Source organism: Chroicocephalus ridibundus, chromosome 6 (assembly GCF_963924245.1).
Source record: "Chroicocephalus ridibundus chromosome 6, bChrRid1.1, whole genome shotgun sequence".
Taxonomy (NCBI): domain Eukaryota; kingdom Metazoa; phylum Chordata; class Aves; order Charadriiformes; family Laridae; genus Chroicocephalus; species Chroicocephalus ridibundus.
The window spans coordinates 9,382,513-9,395,172 of NC_086289.1; the positions used below are offsets into that span (position 1 = coordinate 9,382,513).

Genomic DNA, 12,660 nt, shown 5'->3' on the forward strand with positions numbered 1-12,660 from the left:
TCATAGAATGGTTAGAGTTGGAAGGGACCTTAAAGATCATCTAGTTCCAGCCCCTTGCCCTGGGCAGGGACACCTCCCACCAGACCAGGTTGCTCAGAGCCCCATCCAGCCTGGTCTTGGATGCCTCCAGGGATGGGGCATCCACAGCTTCTCCGGGCAACCTGTTCCAGCGTCAGAGGAAAGAATTTCTTCCTAATATCTAGTCTAAATCTCCCCTCTTTCCGTTTAAGACCATTACCCCTTGTCCTATCGCTGCACCCCCTCATAAAGAGTCCCTCCCCATCTTTCCTGTAGCCCCTTTAGGTACTGGAAGGGGCTATAAGGTCTCCCTGGAGTCGAGTCTTCTCCAGCCTGAACCACCCCAGCTCCCTTCAGCCTGTCCTCATAGGAGAGGTGCTCCAGCCCTCTGATCATCTTCGTGGCCTCCTCTGGACTCGCTCCAGCAGGTCCATGTCCTTCTAATGTTGTGGACTCTAGAGCTGGGCACGGAGCTCCAGGTGGGGTCTCACCAGAGCAGAGCAGCGGGGCAGAATCCCCCCCTCGCCCTGCTGCCCACGCTGCTGCTGAGGAAGGTCTGGCCGTGCTTTTCCTAGCGCTGCTTTCGCAGCCGGTGCGTCTCTCCCCGAGCCCATCGCCATGCGAGGGGACGTGCCCAGCGCACCCCGCCGGTGACATTTCCCTGTAGCCCTACCCGCAGCCGACATCGCCTCATCCCTCTGTCCCCCCTCCCCTCCGCCGCCGCCCCCAGCGCGCAGTCCCGCCCCACGGGAGCCCCTGCTCCCTCCACGCCCCCCCCCCAGCCCCGGCGGACACAGCCACGTCCACCCACGGCCGGGCACGGGCAGCGCAGGGCGGCGCCGCCCCGCACCGCGGCGCGCAGGGAGGGAAGGGGGGAGGGAGCGCGGCGGCGGCGGCGCGGACCCACCCGCCCGGCCCGGCCCGGCCCAGCGCTGCCGCCCCCCCACGCTGTCCGCATCGGCCGCCGCGGAGGGCGCAGGGCGGTGCGGGCCGTCCGCCGCCGCTCCGCCGCTGCTCCGCCGCTGCTCCGCTCCTCGCCCGCCTGAGCCATGTCTGCCAGAGGTGGGTCTCCGCCGCCCCGGGCTCCGCGTCTCTGCTGGCCGCTTGACCTTGCCGTGCCGCGGTGCTTGGGCGGAGGTTGCGCGGGCGATTTTCGGAGCAGGGCGGGGAGGCGAGATGTTTTTTTCCACCCCCCTCCCCACCGGTACCGTTTTGCAGCTCGGCCGGGGAAGGGGCTCCGGAGCGGGCTGCAGCAGGGCTTGGCGCCGCAGAGCATCCTCGGGGGACCGGCAGCCAGCCGCACCTGCGGGCCGGGCGGGGAGACCCGGGGGGCGGCGGTTTGGTGCGGTTTAAATGGTGATGGGAGCGTGTGTATGCAGAGAAAGGAATATGGTGGTGGTGGGGTGGGGCGGTTAGGGTCAGAACTCGGTGGTTGTTACCGCTTAGGAAATACTAAGTGATTGGTACTGGTGTGGCTGCCGGGCACTGGTGAGGCATCGGGCTCGGTCTGTCATTTGTAAAGATCCTGTTCGGGTGTGGTGGTGGTAAAGCCAGTCGTCAGATTATATACTTCTGGTGGACATTTGCTTCTGGCTTGAAATTAACATTTTGAAGTTTTGCTTCAGATTTGCATTTGTTTTAATAACGGCCTAAACTTGGCTAGCCTTTGTCCTTTGCATGCGGTTGTGCGTAGGCTCTGGGTGTTTGGTAATTCTGGGCTGGGGATGAACAGATCGGCCCTCGCTGACTGCGGACCCTGTCTCGTCCCAAACTTCCGCTTCTGATTTGAGAAACTGATGCAGGTGTGGCCTAAAGGCTGATGCTTTTAGCTTTTTGATTATAGTTAGTGCCAATTAAAGAACCTGAGACATGCGGTTAAGCATTTTCCAAACGTTGTCGTAACAAAGCAGAAATACTTGTAAGCACCTCTTTCCTTTTTTTTTTTCCTTGAAGGAAGAGAGAAAATTACCTGCATAACAATGACAAGTAAAACCACTCCCTGGTTATCTCTGGATTGAAAAAATACTTTGTCAAAATTATGTATTACAAATTAACAAACCCCTGAATGTAGGGGTACGTCTTATTTGTTCACCCCTTTATTTCTCTTCATCTCCATGTATTAAATCTTGCTCAGCCTGGACCCGCTCTTTCATTTGCTTGGATTCCTGCTGATGTCCAGATGAGCTTCATGCACATGGAAGGCATCATGTGACTGCTGAAAGGTTGTCAGCATTTTGTGGTTAGGACCATCTTCCTAAAGCATCACACCCATTTTAGATATTAATAATAAATGGTGTTAGAGCAGCATCATTCTTCGTGGGACAGTATTATTCTTGCTTTTGGAAGAAGTGGACCGTATCAGTCTCCCAAGAATCCATTTCTAGAAGAACACTGAGTATATGAGCATCAGGGCTGTGCTAAGACTGCATTAGTACTTGTGGGGAAAACCCAGCAAAGCTTTATGACATGGATTACAGTGTTTGTCTTCAAAGGGGTACCTGGATTTGAGGAGGTGACAGAAAAACCTTGCAATTTCATCTCTGCAGATGACTCCCCAAAACCGAACCATCCAGATTGGGAAGCCAGGGAATATTTCCACTGGCTGTATTCCTTTTTCCTCCCCCCACCATCCCTCTTTCCTATTCATCTGCACAACACATGATGTTTGATGCCTGCTAGATTCTGCTGGAGAGCTGCCTGGAGAAGAAGGGTGAATTCTTTCTCAGCCTCTTCCCCGCCATCTATTATTTTCAGAGTAATTAATTGGAAAGAGAGAGAGAGAGTCCACAGGACTTTAGGGAAGTAGTGAATAAGATTCATAAAAGAGATTAAGATAGTAATTCCTATTGATATTTGCTTTTCAATTTTAACAAATGGACTTAGTTGGAAAATAAGTGTGTCTGTGCAAGTAAAGAGTTATTCAGTGCTGAGCGAAGGCTATTTGTGTGTAAAGTACTATAGGCCATTATTATTAACCATTTTAAACACTACTGCTGTTAAAATCTTACATATTAACTTACTTTTACACGCTTCTGTGGAATGATGGGTCTTAATGAGGTTACTCATGAGAATGTATCTCAAGTAAGAAGGAAGTCTTTAAGCTTTGTTCAAATATCAGGTAGGGACCCTTTGCTTATGAAGGCAGATTACCTCATGCATATGCAGTCCCATTAAAACCACTGAATCTTTAGGGTCTGCATGCTCAGCGGATGTTGATTGTTAATATTTTATGTTGTGTTAGCTGTCCAAAAGGTGATCATTATTATTCTGAATGCATCAGAGACTCGGAGCTGTTTGCTTGTTGATTATATACCGAGCATACCAAGAATAGCAAGAGAGTTAAACATTCACCTGTGCCATTTTCATTACTAAACTGCGAGAGATATTCAAGGGATAGTAAAAAACATCACAATATCATCAGTGTTCAATCTGTGCGCTCTCTATTCACCTCTTTTGCTCCAGGAGGCAGCATGGTCTAGTTAACTGACTGCAACAGATGATAGAAGAAACTCCTGAAATCCAGCGATACCTCTGTCCTTTTGGACTGTTCCTTTTAACTCTTTTGCTCTAGTTCCCTGTCGTTATTTAACCAAAAATACCCATATAGGCAATGATGTTATGATAGATTGTAAGTCAATATATGAAGTGTAACTGATAAACCAAATCCGTGTAATTTTGCCTTAAATGGAACTCCAGATGAAGAGTTTTATGCCTCCCTATTTGTACAATGGAAATAATGGTAGCTAAATTTCAGAGCGGTTGCTGTGAGGACAAATGGCTTACCTGTGCTTTAAGATGAATTTTCTGAAATATTCCTTTATTTCCTTCCACCCTTCACAGAGCAGGTTGTTGCAGCCCTTCACACCTGTCCCTCACCTCTCTCTGTTACCAAAGTGTAAGGTCTCTGACATTCTTCTACCGCTCTCCTCAGAGTACAGCTCTAGCACATGTTTTGACCAAGTGCCAGATGAAGCAGCACAGACGTGTATTCCCAGAAGCTTGAACAGATAAGCATTTTGGAAATCTGGTGATATAACTGGGAGCTGAAACGAACTTTAAACATCCCTTTTCACTTCCCTGTCAAGTTGGAGTCCTTCCCAGGGCGCTCTCACGACCTGTTCTGCGGCCTGTTGGGATCAGTGGGGAGCTGCCCTTGACGTCAGTCGGGCTTTTCAATTTTGCAGTTTGCAAAAGGCTTCATATTGTACTTTCAGCCGTTGTTAAGTAGTTGTTATTAGGACTCATACATAACTGAATTTGGGTGTTGGAGTAAGCCTTATAGATTGTTGCTAACCTAAGGGCTTGTTTGCAAAGAGCTGTAAATTCTCTGGATGAAAGACGTTTTTCTAAAGCCAAGTATAACTGTGACCTACTTGTGCACGTTATCTCAAACTGCTTAAAAACTGTCAAAACTACTTGTTATCATGAAGGTTAATGGAAAAAGGGCTATTTTTAACTGTTATAATCTTCAGTTATGCTAGAGCAAACAGGCACAAATGGGAGTGTTTGCTATGGTCAAATACGAAGATCTTTGCTAATTTTTTTTTTCTAAACGGTGAAAGAATTAGCATGAGCTGTATTTAGTCCAGTAGGCAACTTCTTCAGGAGAACATAGGCGTGTAAAATAGGAGGTTTATCAATAGTGGTGTCTTTTCAGCCTTTTTTGTGCCATAATTAAAATCACTGAATTTTGACAGAAGCCAGTGTTAAAGAAATATTATTGCTGTCTAATATTAACAGGTTGTACTGTGCTGCTCTGATGCTGTACGTGTGGGCGTTGTAGAGAAGGTAATTACATTTTTTAGCCTACTCAATAGTCAAAGTAGTAGAGTTGTTTAGCTAAAGAATTTATTTTATACTACAGTCCTTATCTTTTCCTATTTGATTTTCTAACAAATGTAGATCAAACACTTCTCAGTCTAGACAAATAAATCACCGTTACTGCTGGTGGGAGGGAGGTTTTTTCCTCATTTTACAGGTGAGACAGGAACCAAAATGATCTTTTTCCTGAGTCTCAGAGCCAGGTCAGAACAGGGAAATTTCTGCTTTCTGGGCCTCTTCTCAGGTGCCTTGTTTGTTCTTACCCAAGTCAAGTCAATAATAGATTTCTAGCAGAGGGTGATAAACTTCAGCTCATTATGTTTTGCTCTGGTAACAGTTCTTTCTTCATATGCACCGCACACATCACCTGATTGATCTGTCTCACAGTTGTGAACTTCTGTGTGAGGAAATCGCAAATTTTTCTGTGAGATATTTACACACTAAGTCTTAAGATTCTACGTATTCCACCACTAACTTTTATTTTTCAAATCTTCTAGTCCTCCTCAAATAGCCATGGCTGCTGCTGATGATAGTGATGGTTTTGGTTGAGGTCTGTGCTGACTGGTTTAAAAACTAGCTGCTGGGAGCTTCTGGTCAACATTTTATTCTGGTCTGTGATTCTCACAGTAATATTGCTCATACCTAAAGGAACCAGCCACTTAAGAGGTGGCAATATTGTCTGCCACATCCTTTTTGAAAACTATTGCTCTGTTTTTCTAGTTGTTGTCACAGGTATTTCTTTCAGGCCTGTAATGATCTGTTATTGATTTAATTTGTGGCGTGACTAGTGCATGGCTATCACCGAACGCATATTTAGAATAGTTAATTATTGTAGCTTTAAATGCTGCCAGCCCTAGTGATTTCCAGCATTTTCCTTGGTATAACGCTCCCTAGCCTGCAGGAGCGCGTTCCTGGCAGGGTTGGGTGCTCTGCAGCATGACCTGAGACAGAGCTGGCTGTGCAGTCACGCCGACACAGCTCTTTCCTACTTTCAATACCTAGGCAGTGCAGAATTTCGAAATGCCTCTCAAGGTTCTTCTCTTCCCAGCTTTTGTCCTGAATTTCTTCTGTACTGATTTCATACTGTTATTTAATTCTATCTGTACTTTCTGTTTATTTCTTCAAAATACATGTAATGACTTTTTCTCCAGTTACTCATTTTAGGGCTTGAAGCTCAATTTAGTGGCTTAAATAGCTCAGGATTAGCACCTGGATTGTCACTGCAAGCTGTAATTGTCTGTACATGAGAATCAGTAGCTGCAGCCAAACGTTTAGAGCTTTTGTTTTGATGGGGAACAAGAATATTTTACTGAGGTATCTGACTTAAACAGTAGTATCTCTTTTAAGATGCTCCTTTTTAAGTTTGTCTCTTCATCCCATCTTTTTTTCCCCTCAACAAAGCTTAGTCTGTGCTGTTTAACTTTTGTGATTAATGAAAATTAGTCCTGAATGCATGGAAAAAGTTGCATAGACTAATGGCAACAACAAGAGGAAACTGGGACAATGAGGTAGAATCTATTTTAAATGCATGGCTTTGAAAGGAATTGCACAGAAGGAAAATAAGCATCAGCTTATGGATGGAAAAGCCAGCAAAATTGCTTTTAGTAGAAAACACCAGAACCTCATGTGTTTTGCAGTCTCTGAAAACAATCTTTTAGGGATTTTTTTTTTCCTTTTAATAGGTTCGAATTGAATATTTTGAATTATTTTAAATCTGATCTGTTAGTAATTGAAAATGAAAACCACACATGGTTAGTTCATGTGACTGATGTAGCATTTCTTAGTTTTGCAGTGTAAAGGCAGAAACACACCGTCGAAAACAGACTTCAGTCTCTAAGTTCCGAGACCAGCAAGTAGCTCATAATTTTTTTGTCACATACTGTTTAGGCTATCATGTAGTAGGTGTTAGTAGGTGTTGTTCTTCATTAAAACCCAAAGAAAACTCCTAGACATTTTACAGTAATAGCAGATAAAAACTCTGAGAGACACGCTTTTTTTTTTTTAAATGCTCAGCCCTTATTGTGGTGTGTTTTCAGATGGAACTTCATTTTTAGAAGCTCAAACCCAAATAAGAGTCCTAATCCTGTAAACATTATTGACCATTGCATTCGGTATGTTTACCAGTCCCATATGGTATGTAGGGAAATCCTTCATTTGCAAACAAGGTTGGACCAGCCAGGCTTCAGCAAGGTACCCCTGTGATGGAGAAGTCTTGCGCTCTTCTTTTCCCATTTGTAAGCCGGAATTTGCACTTTGGTGAGTCAGTTTGTTTCATGTAAACCATGAAACATGTCCACATCCACAATGCAGAGCCTGCTGTTTATGTACATGCACTGGAGTTAGACTTAAAACTTAGAGTGGCGAGTCCATAGAGCTTTAGCGAGAGCTGAATATGAGCTACCTGTCTGAGTACCTGCCCAGTTTCTCCTGTAATTGCATAGCCTTGGAGTTACTTTCCCACAGCTAGAAATGATTGCACACACTTCATGTTTGTTGAAAACTATTAATATAGAATCATAGAATCTTCATGGTTGGAAAGGACCTTTGAGAGCATCGAGTCCAACCATACACATACAAGAAAACCCAAACCCCTACAATCTCTTCCACTAGAACATGCCCTGAAGTGCCACATCTAGACGTTTCTTAAACACCTCTAGGGATGGTGACTCAACCACCTCCCTGGGCAGGCTGTTCCAGTGCCTGACCACTCTTTCAGTAAAGTCATTCTTCCTAATATCTAATCTAAACCTCCCCTGCCGCAACTTCAGACCATTTCCTCTGGTCCTGTCATTATTCACCTGGGAGAAGAGGCCAACACCCACCTCTCTACACCCTCCTTTCAGGTAGTTGTAGAGGGCAATGAGGTCTCCCCTCAGCCTCCTCTTCTCCAAGCTAAACATGCCCAGTTCCCTCAGCCTCTCCTCATATGACCTGGTCTCCAGACCCCTCACCAGCCTGGTAGCTCTCCTCTGGACAAGCTCCAGCACTTCAATGTCCCTCTTGTACAGAGGGGCCCAGAACTGAACACAGTACTCGGAGGCACGATCACTTCCCTACTCTTGCTGGCCATGCTATTCTTGATACAAGCCAGAATGCTGTTGGCCTTCTTGGCCACCGGGGCACACTGCTGGCTCATGTTAAGCTGGCCGTCCACCAGCACCCCCAGGTCCTTTTCTGCTGGGCAGCTTTCCAGCCACTCTTCCCCAAGCCTGTAGCGTTGCTTGGGATTGTTGTGACCAAAATGCAGGACCCGGCACTTGGCCTTATTAAACCTCATACAGTTGGCCTTGGCCCATCGATCCAGCCTGTCCAAGTCCCTCTGTAGAGCCTTCCTACCCTCAAGCAGATCAACACTCCCACCTAGTTTGGTGTCATCTGCAAACTTACTGAGGGTGCACTCAATCCCCTCATCCAGATCATTGATAAACATATTAAACAGAGCTGTCCCAAAAACTGAGCCCTGAGGGACACCACTGGTGATCGGCCGCCGAGAGGATTTCACCCCATTAATCACAATATGTTCATCTAAGCTCTACATTTTGAAGTGGAAGGAGGATCTGTTGTCATCATTATAAAAAAGGCTGATGTGTAAAAAAAATTATGATGAGGCAGGGTGTTTTGTGGCACCAGTGTGCTCTCTGCCTCCAGAGAAGAGGTGCTGGTGTTCCTGCTGTGCTGGTGGGATTACTGAGAGATGCCTGGTGCAGCTGTGATTGAGGGGCACTCTGGACAGAAGCATGAAATAGGAAACATCCAGAAGACAACGTACTCAAAGGTGAGGCAAAAGGTACTTTTTTACCCCTGTGGTATATTTGAAGTTTCAGCGCACAGGGGGGTGAAAGAAGAACATCCAGCTCAGTCAGCGGATTGTGAGGTCTGACTCCCTGAAGCCCTTAGACCCGTGCTTCGCTCGTTCTGGAGCTGAAGAGTGCAGTGCGTGTTGCTGTTCAGTGGTGAAGCCAACAATGTCTTTTTCTCCTTCATGGTCACAGATGTTTTCTTGGTAACCTACCAACATGGCGCTTAGTGGTGATCCTCTTGGAGATAGGTCAGAGAAGTGAGTGGCCTTACCACAGTGGACTTTCTAAGGACATCATGACAGGAAGAAAACTCCTCGTTTACTGCTTCCTTATTAATAAAGATGGTTTATTCTATTTCTGAAACTGCACAAGATAGACAAATTTTAATCCGAAGTGCAAAGCTGAAACAATTTCTGTTAACATTTTCTTACTATTTATCATTCCCTTTGCTATACCGGGAACCTTAACTTAGTAGTATTTAATGTGCTTTTCACTACTTTCTCCTCTAGTGTAAGTCTTGTATGACTAAGGCCTGTGGGATTTCACTCAGTGGAAGGATTCTGCTTTAATTACTGTTATTTTAAATCTGATTTTGTTTCTATTGCATCAGGCTCGTATGAGGCATCTTTGATCAACAGAAAAGTCAGAAAAACTGCTGTTCAAATTACAGTTTCCTTTTAACTAGTGATGAAAGCTTTCAGTTCATTTTTGGCATTAGAAAGGCTGGGAGACAAGCAGGTTAGATAAGAGCTAAAACGAGTTAATGATGAAGGAACATAGCTACGAGAGTACAATAACAGCTCTGAAAACGATGTTCCAGCTCTAACTCTCTGTGACCCTACGCATACAGAAAATGCCGAGCAGATTATGCCAAAGTAGTGGCTTTCTCTGGTGTCCTAGACTCCTTGGTCTACATTTGTGGAAGAGTTAGCTTCAATAAAGGCTGTGTGAGGTGAATGAATTTCATAAGAATTAGGGTGTAAAAGAAGAGATGGATTTAGGACTTGCTGTTTCATTGAAGGTAATAATAAATAACTTGTTCAGTGCTGAGCCTATGGTCAATAGACAATGTAGAAATCAATGGTTTTGTCAGAATAAAAACCTAAAGGAGAAAACCCTTTTTTTCTTGAATGAAAGCACACCTCAGTGAAGCACACATCTAAGCACCTTTTAAATTAGGTTTGGTTGCAGAAGGAGTTGTGCTGACTATTACCCATGAAGTAATATTTTATGCCTATTAATGGAAGCTCACATAATGTGAGTATACTAATTCTCTGCCGAGGACTTTCTTTGTTCCAGTCGGAAGGGTGTGTATATGCATGAACAGGCTGTGCCGAGGTGTGTGTGTATGTCTCTGTTCCCCAAAAGGAAATCTGTAGATGTCTTGAGTGGTTTATAATGAGCAGAGCTGTAAGACCTATTACCTTTCACTGGAATTATACCCAGTTTTATTTTTTAATCTTAGTTTCATGAATATCTTCTGCATATGAATGCAGATACACAAGAGAGAATTTGAATGTTTCTATGGCCTTCTGCTGCTGTTGTATAATTTTCTCTTTTATTGTCCTAGTAAGCCAATAAAACAATTAAATGATAATCAGACAATCCACTAAAAACCTGTGGCATATATAAATAAGAACAAAACTTATTGCAAGAAGATGATATTGTTATATAATAATGTGGTTATCCAAAAGTGTTTATTCTACTTCATGAGCTGGAGATAATCCCAAAATTATCCAGTCCAGACTTTGATCTAAGGAAGAGTAATAAAACTTTGATCATTGTTGAATTGGCAGCAGCTATAAAAAGCCTATGTCATATTTCTCTCTTAGTAACACTGGCTAAATCCAAAATAACTGATAAAAGAATTTGATGATTGCAGCTTAGGGATGTTTTCTGACTTGACCTGAAGTAATCTCTGTCCAAAAATATCCAGAAAATATTTTTTTCTATTTTCTCTTGCCAGATGTTTTGATATTTGAGATGAATGTTTTGTGTACTTAGATGTGCAATGCACATGTGGAGTCTAGTGTTTCAGAGAAAGAGGCCGTGGTTAGCTGGTTATGTTCATACATGATACAAACAATATAATTCTGATGCCATTATCTTGTTCCCATCTTTCTGAAAATGTCATTTAAAATTTAAAAACTTTAAATGGCTAATGTATATGACTGTATTATAGTTACCCCAGTGATACCATATTTCTTTCCAAGCTTGCAACATCATAAATATTTTCCTACTCCTGTTTGTGCAGGAAACACCACTTGTGATGTTCTTCCTTTAGAACTGCAGCTGGACAGCGGCAAATTTTTCTAGGTTTAATATTTTAAAACCTAACGGAGATTGTGGGGGAAAAAAAAAGAAAGCCATGTAACCTTTTTTTTCATCATAAACTGAGATTTTTGAGAATTCCAGAATTGTATGGGTCAACAAAGCTCACAGACTTGTACAGTTGCTTTGGTACTTTTGAGTTTCTACCGTAATACATTCAGTAAAGAAAAGGGCTGAAAACTTAGACTCAAATGGCAGTTGATTTTAGGATCTTTAATGTATTTTGTATACCTAGATATAACATGACCTCGGTCCCTAGGTAATGCAGGGCTTTTTCAAATCTGCGTGGCCAGGATGGTGAGAGGTTTGTGTAATGTTTGGTGCAGTGTTTCAAGAGTGAAGTACCATGAGAGGGCTGCAGCTTGTTCTTCCTGCGGCCAGGCTGGCCTGGCACTGTGCATTCGCCGCCTTCTGTCCAGTTTGTGGGGGTGCGGGAGTTCAGCTGGGCAAGATTCAACCGTTCCCTTCTTTTGCTGTGAGTTTTCCTGCTGTCTGGCTCCCTGCTCGGTGCAGATAATCCGCAGATCTAAAGTGTTGTTTTATAACACTGGTCTTGTGTTTTGGGCAGTAAGTCCTATTGAGTTTAACATGTTCAGGATTTAGTTTTGGGAGATTGTGTGCCTTTTTGCAATAGCGATTTCCCCCTCTTTCTCTCGTCCTCTGGTGACAGCTTTGTGGATACTGGGAGTTCTCATTTTTCCTTTCTGCAAGGCACGGAGGCCAAGCAGACCAGTGCTAGAAGATGCACTTTATCCTCTGTCCATTGTTGCCACTCCGTATTTATCAAAAGCAAAAAGACTCTGTGCCTGAAGGGGGATTAAGAATCCTACCATCTTGCTATTTATGATGTTGAGGAGGTATTTTTAGTACAGGTTGTTGGCGCTGCTGCCCAGGGGAATGGCTGGGAGAGGGTAGGTCAGGAGGCAGCCAGCTGAAGCTAATGAGCGCTGTGGCTGGAGTTGCAGGGAAGCGGTAATCCCAGCAAAGATCCCCTTGGTGGCTGGGTGTGTGCGTATGAATGTGTATGTGCACACATAAACAGATTTGGAGCCTACCTATAGAAAACAACTAAAGAAACTAATCACCTGTGCTCGCTGCAGCCATTTGAAAGAGGGGAGGAGGTTAATTCATGCTCTGTTCCACACAATTCCCATTCCTGAAAGATTATTGGACTTACATGGAATGTTTTTTATATCATACTCCGTCTTCATAGCTGAACCCTCCCTCCAAACGTACAGGTCCAGAAAGATCTGGATGTTGCTAATAGAGATTATGATTCAGTTTTCTAAGGAAGCGAGGTCAAGATTGAGCCTTGTCCTGCCCTTGTTAAATTTGCTTCCTGCACATTCCTCTGGAGACTGAGAAGTCAGGAGAGCAGCGGGTGAAGGAGCCAGGGAGTAAGAGCTGGAGAGAGTGGAAGCAGAACAGAAGGGCATCTGAGAACGGGGAGCAAGAGAGGCATACTTAAAGCAGAGTGAGGCAAGAGGATATCTGTGGAAATCCTTCTTCAAGCTGGTACAGAGGCAGAACTGACATAGACCAGAACTGTCCCTGAGTCTAAAAAAGATTAGAAGAGATGGGAGTAGAGAACACTTGGAGAGTTACAGATACCTCCCTAGTGAAAGCAGTTGTCAATGTTCTGATGTCAACAAGCTTTTTGTTTTTATTTCTTTGGTTCTTGGACACCCTA

General features: G+C 44.2%; 1 protein-coding gene across 1 annotated transcript in view; it reads left to right on the forward strand.

Moving 5' to 3' along the window:
• Nucleotides 1-938: 938 nt before the first annotated feature.
• ABLIM1 (actin binding LIM protein 1) overlaps nt 939-12,660 on the forward strand; it is a 211,983-nt gene continuing 200,261 nt past the window's right edge. Inside the window, exon 1 of the mRNA XM_063340168.1 lies at nt 939-1,080. Within this exon, the coding sequence (XP_063196238.1) occupies nt 1,068-1,080 (13 nt within the window). The 5' untranslated portion in view covers nt 939-1,067. The remainder of the gene's footprint in view (nt 1,081-12,660) is intronic.